General features: G+C 41.2%; 1 protein-coding gene across 1 annotated transcript in view; it reads left to right on the top strand.

Annotated features, from left to right (window-relative positions):
• The window catches only part of LOC109377567 (serine/threonine-protein kinase Nek4-like), a gene marked incomplete at its 5' end in the record, with an annotated part of 15,366 nt that extends 5,533 nt beyond the window's left edge, over positions 1–9,833 (top strand). Inside the window, 5 exon segments of the mRNA XM_019633951.1 lie at positions 5,877–6,275; positions 7,318–7,467; positions 8,085–8,234; positions 8,709–8,778; positions 9,564–9,833. Coding sequence (XP_019489496.1) covers positions 5,877–6,275; positions 7,318–7,467; positions 8,085–8,234; positions 8,709–8,778; positions 9,564–9,736 — 942 coding nt within the window.
• Between the last annotated feature and the right edge of the window lie 462 nt (positions 9,834–10,295).

Below are 10,295 nucleotides of genomic sequence, written 5' to 3'. Positions count from 1 at the left end.
TTCACTGGCCCAAGTTGGCGCCATCATTGCGCTCTTCCCAGACGAGGCAGAGCAGTCGCTGGCTTCTGGACGGCTGCTCATGACGGCTTGAGGGCCGCTCACGCTGGCTGCTGGCTACACATGGCAGTCCATGGCAACCTACTAAAGCAGGGGCTGCAGCCTACACCGTTGCTGGTGGCCCACGGCAACCCAGCTCCAGGCCTAGCCGTTGTTCAGCATCTTAGCTGCAGAGGGCAGCGTCACTGGCCCTAATATGTGGGATCCAAACCGGGGCCCTCTGGGGTCCCAAGCCAGCTACCAACCAACGCGCCACTCGGCCGGCCCTGGTCTTGTCATTTTAAGTCATTGGATTGAAATCAATGTATAGTCTTAAGCTTTCTCTGGACAATGGAATCTTTAGTACCTTGTAGATGAAACTATATTTGTTCTTCCTGGTTGTCAAATTCGCACCTTTTATTTTTTCCATTTATTTTTTAATTTTTAAACTACCGATTCAGTGGTTTTCAGTATATTCATAAAGTTCTGCAATCATCACTACTGTCTAATTCCAGAACATTTACATCACCTCAATGTCATTATTTCTCCTTGCCCCCAGCTGCCAACACTCATTTGTCTGTATGGATTTGCCTATTCTGAGCATTTCATATAAATAGAATCATACAACATATGGCCTTTTGTGTCTGGCTTCTTTTAGTTAGTGTAATGTTTTCAAGGTTTATGCATGTTGTAGCATGTACCAGTATTTCATTCCTTTTTATTGCCAAATCAATTTCACTGTATGTATATACCATATTTTATTTATAATTAATCAGTGATGAACATTTGGGTTCTTTTCACTTTTTGGCTACTGTGGATAATGCTGCCGTGAACATCTTGTACAGATTTTTGTGTGGACATGTTTTCAGTCTCTTAGGTATATACCTGGGAGTGAAATTGCTGGGTCATATGGAAACTGTGTTTAACTTTTAGAGTTGTTTTCCAAAGCAACTACATTGTTTTACTTCTCACCAGCAATAGAGGAGAGTTGCAATTTCTCCACAAATTCACCAGTACTTCTTATTTTCTGGGTTTTTTTGTTTTGTTTTGTTTTTAAATGCTAGCTATCCTGGTAGATGTGAAGTGGGTCTTATTGTGATTTTGATTTGCATCTCCCTAATGACTGGCTAATGATGCTGAGCATCTTTTCATGTGCTTGATGGGCATTGGTGTACTTACTTTGGAGAAATATCTATTCAGATCCTTTGCCCATTTGTTATTGGTTTATCTTTTTATTGTTGAGTTGTAGGAGTTCTTTATTCTACATGTCAGTCTCTTATCAGATGAGAGATTTGAAAATATTGTCTCTCATTCTGTGGGTTGTCTTTTTACTTTCTTGATGGTGTCATTTCAAGCGGAAAACTTTTTAAATTGAAGAAATCCTATTTTTTTGTTGTTGCTTGTGCTTTTGGTGTCATGAAGATTTATTCCTATGTTGTGTTCTAAGAGTTTATAGTTTTAGTTCTGATATTTAGGTCTATGATTCATTTTGAGTTAATTTTTGTGTACGGTTGAAGAAGGGGTCTGACTTCATTCTTTTGTATGTGAATATTCAGGTATCTCAGGACTGTTTGTTAAAAGATTATTCCTTCTGCCATTGAACTGTCTTTTCACTCTTGGTTAAAAATCAGTAGACCATAAATGTAATGGTTTATTTCTAGACTCTCAAGTCTTTCCCATTGATTTATATGTCTATCCTTATGTCAGTAAGACACTGTCTTAAATATTGCGCTTTGTAGTAAGTTTTAAATGGGGAAGTTTGTCTTCCATCTTTATTCTTATTTTTCAATGTTTTGGCCATTTGGGGTCCTTCAAATTTCCATATGAATTTTAAGATCAGCTGTCAATTTTTTTTAAAAGACTGGGATTTGATAAGGATTGCATTAAATATGTGGATCATGTGCAAAATATTGCTATCTTAATATTCATCTTCTAACCCATGAACATGGGATGTCTTTCAATTTATTTATGTCTTCTTTAATTTTGTATAATATTTCATTGTGTTTAGTGTACAAGCCTTGCACTTCTTTTGTGAAATTTATTTCTAAGTATTTTATTCCTTTTGATACTATTGTAATGGAATTGTGTTCTTAATTTCATTTTCATTGCTTGTGTATAGCAATATGGTTGATTTTTATGTACTGATCTTGTATCCTATAGCCTTGCTGAACTCATTTATGGGTTACAAGAATTTTTTTTTTAGTAGACTCCTTAGGATTTTCTGAATATAAGATCATGTCATCTGTGAATAGAGGTAGTTTTACTTCTTCCTTTCCAATCTGGATTGCCTTTATTTCTTTGTCTTGCCTAATTACCCTGGCTAGAACCTCTAGTACAATGTTGAATAGAAGTGCTGAGAGTGAACATCCTTGTCTTGTTACTGATCAAATTCATGTCTTATGTCAGACAATTTTTTCTTTTTTTTAGAAGATTTTATTGGGGAATTGGGGAAGGGGAACAGCGCTGGGGAATCGGGGGAAGAGGAACAGACAAGTTGCTGTTGTTTTTTTTCTTTCTTCAGTCTAGTTATGGAGGATGTTGCTTCACTGGCCCAAGCTGGCACCATCATTGTGCTCTTCCCGGGCGAGGCAGATCAGTCGCCAGCCTCTGGACGGCCGCTCACAGCGGCTGCTGGCCACTCACACTGGCTGCCAGCTACACACGGTAGCTTATGGCAACCCACTGCAGCAGGGGCTGCAGCCTACGCCATCGCCGGTGATCCTCGGCAGCCCAGCCCCAGGTCGACTTGCCATTCACCATCTTATCTGCAGAGGGCAGTGTCACTGGCCCTCATATGTGGGATCCGAACCAGGGCCCTCTGGCATTCCAAGCCAGCTCTTAACCAACGCGCCACTCGGCGGGCCCTTATGTCAGACTTTTAGAGCCGATTTTTTGTTTGATAGATTTTTATGTCTAGCATTTCCTCTTTTTATGTTGTCATTGTTTTTAAACGTGGAAAAACTTTATTTCAGGATCAATTGGATTTCATAGAGAAATCCCCTAAGTCATTTATTCTGTCTCTCTTATACTTGTGTATGCTTTATTTTAAACAACCTATGCTTACTACCAGCAGAGAAACATTTACTTCACTCTTCAGAATTCTATTCATCATTGTTTATTATTTTGGTCTTCTTGTTCAGCTTGTTTATTATGTGATAATATTGTAAAATTTAACCATTTGCTATATTTTGTATGTAATGTCAGGTGTACTCTTGAAAGAAAAAGTTTAACAAATTTTTTACCTATGGGAGTCATTGTTTTGTGTTTGCCAGAGGATCTAAATAATAGATGATAGTGTCTCAATGATAATGGCTGTTAGAAGCAATTTCACCTTGTATTAGCATCACATTGTTTATTTTTCTTTCTAAAATGTACCACATAGTGGGCTCTTGTTAAAAATTGTTGATTGAATCATATTCAATTACCAGTATCCACCGCTTGAAAACCTAGATATTCTAATAGTTAAAAATTGTTTTAAAAACTTAAGAATTGATTTTATTTTAATGTTTGGTATGAATTAGTTTCTAAAACCAGCTATCCCAATAAAATACTACATCCTTGGTGATCTTTATAACGTAATAGGTAATTTATTTTATTATTACTACTGCTAGTAATAGCTCTGATTTTTTTAAGCATCTAATATGTGCTAGACATACTCCTAAGTTCTTTAGTGCACCATCTTCACTAATCCTCCAATAGTACAAATGTGTGAGACCTTATACCTATTTATGGATGAAGAAAAAGAGCTTCAGGAAGATTAAGCTTTTCAGGTATGACTCCATCTAACTCCACACTCAATGCTCTTTTCATGTTGCTTTTTTTTTTTTAAGATTTTTTTTTTAAATTGGGCAATTGGGGGAGGGGAACAAACAATTGCTGTCCTTTTGTTCTTCAGTCTAGTTGTGGAGGGCGTCGCTTGACTGGCCCATGTTGTTATTGTGATCAGTGCAGATCGGTCGCTGGCCTCTGGATGGCTGCTTATGGTGGCTATTGGCAGCTCATGGCAGCTCTTGGCCGCTCACGCCAGCTGCTGACCACTCACCGTAGCTTATGGCAGTCCACTGCAGCAGGGCTGTAGCCTACGCCGTAGCTGGCGACTCAGGGCAGCCCAGCTCTAGATCAAGCTGTTGTTCCCATCCTAGCTGTGGAGGGCAGTGTCACTGTCCCTCATGTAGGATCCAAACCAGGGCCCTGCTGCTCAGACTGGCATCCCAAGTCAGCTCTTAATCAACGCTCCCCTTGGCCGGCCCCTCGTGTTGCTTTAAATATAATTTTTCATAATGCACCCAAATTACTGATGTTTACTTGGTAAGTATGCATATATTAAATTGGATTTCATTTAAAACATTTCTTATATTTCTGGAATAGAAAACCTATTAAAAGTTATGAAGAGGACAGGCCAAGTGGCGCGATGGTTAAGAGCTGGCTTGGGACGCCAGAGGGCCCCGGTTCGGATCCCACATATGAGGGCCAGTGACACTGCCCNAGTTGTGGAGGACGTTGCTTCACTGGCCCAAGTTGGCACCATCATTGCGCTCTTCCCGGGCGAGGCAGATCAGTCACCGGCTTCTGGATGGCTGCTCACTGTGGCTGCTGGCCGCTCACGCTGGCTGCTGGCTACACACGATAGCCCATGGCAACCCACTGCCACAGGGGCTGCAGCCGACGCCATCACTGGCGACTCATGGCAGTCCAGCTCCAGGTCGAGCTGTCGTTCAGCATCTTAGCTATGGAGGGCAGTGTCACTGGCCCTCATATGTGGGATCCGAACCAGGGCCTTCTGGCATCCCAAGCTAGTTCTTAACCATCACGCCACTCTGCCGGCCCATAAGTTATTTTATTATGGTAAAATATATATAACATAAAATTTGCCATTTTGAACCACTTTTTTTTTAATTAATTGGGAAATTGGCAGAGGGGAACAGCCAAGTTGTTGTCCTTCAATCTTAGTTGTCGAGGGCACAGCTAGCTCAGCTCCAAGTCCAGTCACCATCCGACCGCCCGTTGGTAGCTCGCGGCCACTCAGCTCAAGGTGCTGTGTTCAATTTTTTTAGTTGCAAGTAGGCGTAGCCACCATCCCATGCGGAAGTCGAACAGGAAACCTTGTTAGGAGCATGTGCTCTCACTAGCTGAGCCATCCTGCCATCTGTTGGCATCTCAGAGGCAGCTCAGCTTGGGCACAGCATCACTGGCTCATGTGGGAATCAAACTGGCGACCCTGTTCCTCAAGGCTCTCACTCTTAAGCAAGCTCTTAACCAACTGAGCCACTTAGCCGGCCCTTGAACTATTTTTAAGTACACAATTTAGTGGCCTTAATTATATTCACAGTGTTGTGCAACCATCAGCACGATCTTCCAAAACCCTTTCATCATTCCAAACAAAAACTCTGTACCCGTTAAGCAACAACTCTCCATTTTTCCTACTCCCAAGCCTTGGTAACCTCTGATCTACTTTCTGTCTCTATGAATTTGCCTGTTCTAGGCACTTATATAAGTGCAACTGTATAATACTTGTAGCATGTGTGAGAACTTCATTCCTTTCTATGGCTTTATAATGTTCCATTACGTATACCACATTTTGTTTGATCCATTTATCTGCTAATAGACATTTGGGTTGTTTCCACTTTTTGGCCATTGTGAATAATGCTGCTATAAACATTGGTGCACAAGTACCTGTTTAAGTCCCAAATTTCAGTTATTTGGGGTAGGAGTGGGATTTCTGGGTCATATGGTAATTCTGTGTTTTAACTTTCTAAGTTAAAATTTTGTTCCCTTTTGAGTTACAATTTTTATATGGTGTGAGGCGTGCTTTAATAACTTGGAAGCATGTTTTCACTCAGGGTGAAGACAAAGGTTTATCTCAGGAGAAACACATGGGCATTGGCCCCTTGAAGACACCTGCAGGCCTGAAAGGCCATCCCTGTAAACCAGACGTGAGCAGTACCACAGAATCACTAGCCACAGTCAGTAGAGTGAATGTTGACATCTTACTTGCAGAAAGGGACTTAAGTGATGGCTTAGTACAAGTAAATGAGCCAAGACACTTAGCTGCCTCTAATGAGCTAGAAGGTAAATGCAGTGTTTCTCAAGTGAAAGAGAGGCTGCAGGATAACACTAAGTCCAGCCCTCAACCTGGAAACCTAATTCCTACCTGGTCCTCTGACGATGTCCCTGGGGAAAGAAATGACCCAGTGAAGACTCGGCAGCCCCTGAACAAAGACCAAAAGCCAAAGGACCAGGTGAGTGATATGCGTGAGGTACTGGTTTCAGAGAGAAGACTGGAAAGTGCGGTTAGAAAGGTGTGTTGTTTGGTTGTGCTGTAGTTGTTGTTTTAGGAAAATCAGCCGTTCTGTGTACCAGTTTAAACATAATAGAAACCAGAGGATGAGACCCGAGGGATTAGATCCCTTCTTGCCCTGGTGTACGGTACTTGGTGGAAGCATACCATTTTTATGTTGTTTCCTATTTCTGTATCACTCTTCCTGAGTCCTCCAATTGATGGATAGTTCCAACAGTTAGATACTATCACATTCCCTCTTGCCTTTGAAAAGTTAGTGGATTGATCTTGATTTTTTAAGTTCAGGAATAAAAAAATATTTTATGTGTTGGAACGAAACAGGAAGGAAGAAGCAAAGAAAAAGAAAGGAGCCAAAGAAGTTTGATACTGAGAGACTATTCTGAGTAAATTTAATGGCTATGTTCTACTTGAACTTGGAAAGAAGCTTCAATTAGATGCAGCATGGTAATAACAGGATTAGCGAGAAAGGCAGAACATTTGATTAACTTGACATTTTTATGTGTAAAATATTTAAAATATATATTTAATAGGCATATTGATTATATTTTTATAATCTATGCTTATATATATATTTGAATTTGATGTATTACATTTTTTATTTAACATACTTTATATAAACATAGTAAAACTATTTTACATGTTTATATTTGAATGTTTTTAATGAAGTTTTGTTTTTATGGAAAAGTGCATGTATAATGNAAAAAAAAATCAGGTATCAGTAGTTCCAGGTTAATAACAATATAAGTAATTTAATTTAAATATTCATTTTTCTTCATTTGGGAAAAAAAAGCCAGAACATATGTATAACTGATGTTAGCATTTATCTTTGCCTGTCAATATTGCAAATAAGCATTTATTTTGAGAAAGACACCTTCTCCTCATTTTCATTTATAATCATAAAACTAGGTCTGGCGGGTTTGACCATTTAGAAATTCAAAAGGCTATCTCATTATTTTATTTTTTCTCTGTTTGTTTTTTGTAAGGATGAAGTTGCTGGTAAATGTATTATAGAGAAAGAGGACAGAATCTACCCAGGCTTGCAGCCACACATATCTGGGTCTGACCCTTCCGTGTCTCGACAGCGACGGCAGAAGAAAAGAGAACAGACTGAACACAGTGGGGAAAAGAGACAGGTTGGCCGAGATCTCTTTGAAACGAGTCATTGTGTTGCTGCTTGGGAAATGGACTTTAGGAATCTCTGTTTCTATTTAGAATGATTAACAGTTGCCAAAAAGGCACACAAGAAATGCAAGGAACTTGTAGAGAAGGATGACGATGGCAAGGTTCTAAATATTAGTTTTCAAACGTCAGTGAGTTGGCAGCAGAGTAAGCATTTTACCTTCCCCAGCAGAGATGGGATCATTTTAAGAGTTAGAGAAACAGGCTAACAGGGTAAATCTCTGATTCTTCTTGTTATATGGAAGAAAAGTTTCTCCATCTTCTGCATAAAATCATGTTGATACCTCATTTCTTTGTTTCTTTAATTGAGATGTTACACCTCATTTCTTTTTTTATTTCTTTTTATTTTCTACACCTCATTTCTTGAAGTAGCTCTCACAGGCACCCTCTCACAAACTTCTTCGATGGCCACTCAATTTTGGCAGAGTTTCTTTCCCCTAAAATGCAATGTTTTGAAGTTTTTGAGAGCAAATCACTGTCAAATACACAGGAGACTTACTGATGGGAGAACTTGGGAGGTGGGTTACTATCATATGAAACTGATCATCTCCCCCCTTTTTAATTATCTAAGTTCCAAGGGGCTCCTCCTCTCCTTTTGCCTTCTCTTCCCGCTGTTGGAAAAGTGGATGTCACACCAACCCCAAACAATACTGCAAACCAAAGTAGAGTGGTCGCTGGGTGCGTGAGCAGCCTGGGGAGCAGCGAGATGTCATCATCAAAGGTTTGTGGGGAGATATGTTGGATTTTTTTAAACCTTCTTATAGAGCTTTTTTGGTTATAAAGTCCTGCGTAAGTTGCAAAGTTTTGTACTAAAACATCTTAGCCCTGCTTTCTGCCCAACTCTGGGAGGGATAGATTCGTGGTTCTCAGCAGAAGCATTGATTGAAATGGACGGATTCTAAGTTCCAGAGATGGTCACTTGTGGTTAACTAAGGAGACCAAGCAGATTCTGAATGGAGGAAATGCAGAATTCCCTAATTGCTCTTCTGAAAATGAGTGGAATACTTCCCGGAAATGAGGGCTGTGATCAGTCCTTGCCAGTAGCTGTAACCCTGTTGCAGACTGGCTTCCAATGGACACTCCTTTAAAGGTCTATGCAAGGCCTTTTCCTCTAGTGCTGGATGATTCATCATGCATAGTAGGTGTCATAAGAATAGTGAGTAGAAATGGAAATAACCCTGACTTTCTTTAAAAGGATCGACCGTTATCAGCAAGAGAGAGGAGGCGACTAAAGCAGTCACAGGAAGAGAAGGTATTCCCCTCAGGTAAAGTTGTTGTCTTTCCTTCATCTATTGGAGGTTGTTAGTATAACTCAAGTACATAATAAGCATTAGTTGTGATTGTGAGGTGCTAAGAATTTTCAAATATCAGTAATACATTTGGGAAACCGATTTGCAAGAAATTTGACATTTCTTAGTCAAGCCTTTAAAAACAAATCAGCATAGGCTGCTGGATCTGGAACTTGTATTATCAGTGGAAGAGGATATTAAGAAGAGAGCAAGAGGGCTTTGAGTGGCAGTAACTCCTGGCAGATTTCAGACAGGAAAACGGGTGTTTAGTTTGTTTCCGTGTTCAGAATTTGCTGGTCAAAGAAGCGCTGTCTTTTCAGGAACAGAGAGGAAAGAACCGGAAGAATGATGCTGCCTGGCTGAGGGCTGTGATCATTCCTATTAGTATTACATAAAGACAGTACTAGCAGTTTCCATTTATTGAATGCTAAGTATGTCTCTTTCATTATGGTAAGCATGTTAAGGGCCTTATCTCATTTCATATTTACAGCCACTGTCAAACATAGGCAGCATTATTCCCATTTTGCAGCTTAGGAAACCGAAGCTCAGAGAGCTTAAGTATCTTGGCCAAGGTCACAGAGCTGGATGACCTAGAGCCGAGCCTTGAAATGACATGTCAGATACCAGAAGGTTGATTAATGTGCTGTCTGAGATGCTTCTCGTCCAGCCCTTGCTGGGGTATCTTTCATACCCTGTGCAAAGCCCTCTTCTGTTGAGGCCCGCCCATCACAGACAACCGCTGGGGGTGGTCACTTTTTCAGGCCCTTCGGTGAGGAGAGCTTGTGTGAGTGCAGCGGGGCCAGGGAAGCCACCAGAGGAAGGCCAGCCGCCCCCAGCCCGAAGGTTGTCTTCTGGCCGAAGCTTTGCTCAGGTACGTTACTTAGTTCTAAGGGAAATGGTGGACATGTCTACATCTGGCATGCCTCATATATGAAACCTCGTAAATGCCAGCTCCATTTATTTCTGTGTCAGTTCTGACTTAAGTTACACTTTTTTTCACTCTTTTTTTTTTTTAATTGGGGAATTGGGAGATGGAGAACAGACAAGTTGCTGTCTTTTTTTTGTTCTTCAGTCTAGTTGTGGAGGATGTCGCTTCACTGGCCCATGTCGGTATTATCATTGCGCTCTTCCCGGGTGAGGCAGTCGCTCGCCGGCCATTGGATGGCCGCTCACGGTGGCTCATGGCAGCTCACACCAGCTGCCCACTGCTCAGGCTGGCTGCCAGCCTCTCAAGGTAGCTCACAGCAGCCCACTGCAGCAGGGACTGCAGCCTACACTGTCGCCGGCAACTCACGGCAGCTCAGCTCCAGGTTGAGCTTTTGTTCACCATCTTAGCTGTAGAGGGTGCAGCGTCACTGGCCCTCATGTGGGATCTGAACCAGGGCCCTGCTGCGCAGAGCTGATGTTCCAAGCCAACTCATCACCAACGCGCCACTCAGCCAGCCCCACTTTTCCACTCTTGATAAGGAAAAAAAAGGTTGATAATTAAAAGG

The sequence above is a fragment of the Hipposideros armiger genome, unplaced genomic scaffold (genome assembly GCF_001890085.2).
Source record: "Hipposideros armiger isolate ML-2016 unplaced genomic scaffold, ASM189008v1 scaffold_1453, whole genome shotgun sequence".
Classification (NCBI taxonomy): domain Eukaryota; kingdom Metazoa; phylum Chordata; class Mammalia; order Chiroptera; family Hipposideridae; genus Hipposideros; species Hipposideros armiger.
Note: the sequence above shows the minus strand (reverse complement) of the source record. Positions and strands in the feature narration are given on the sequence as shown.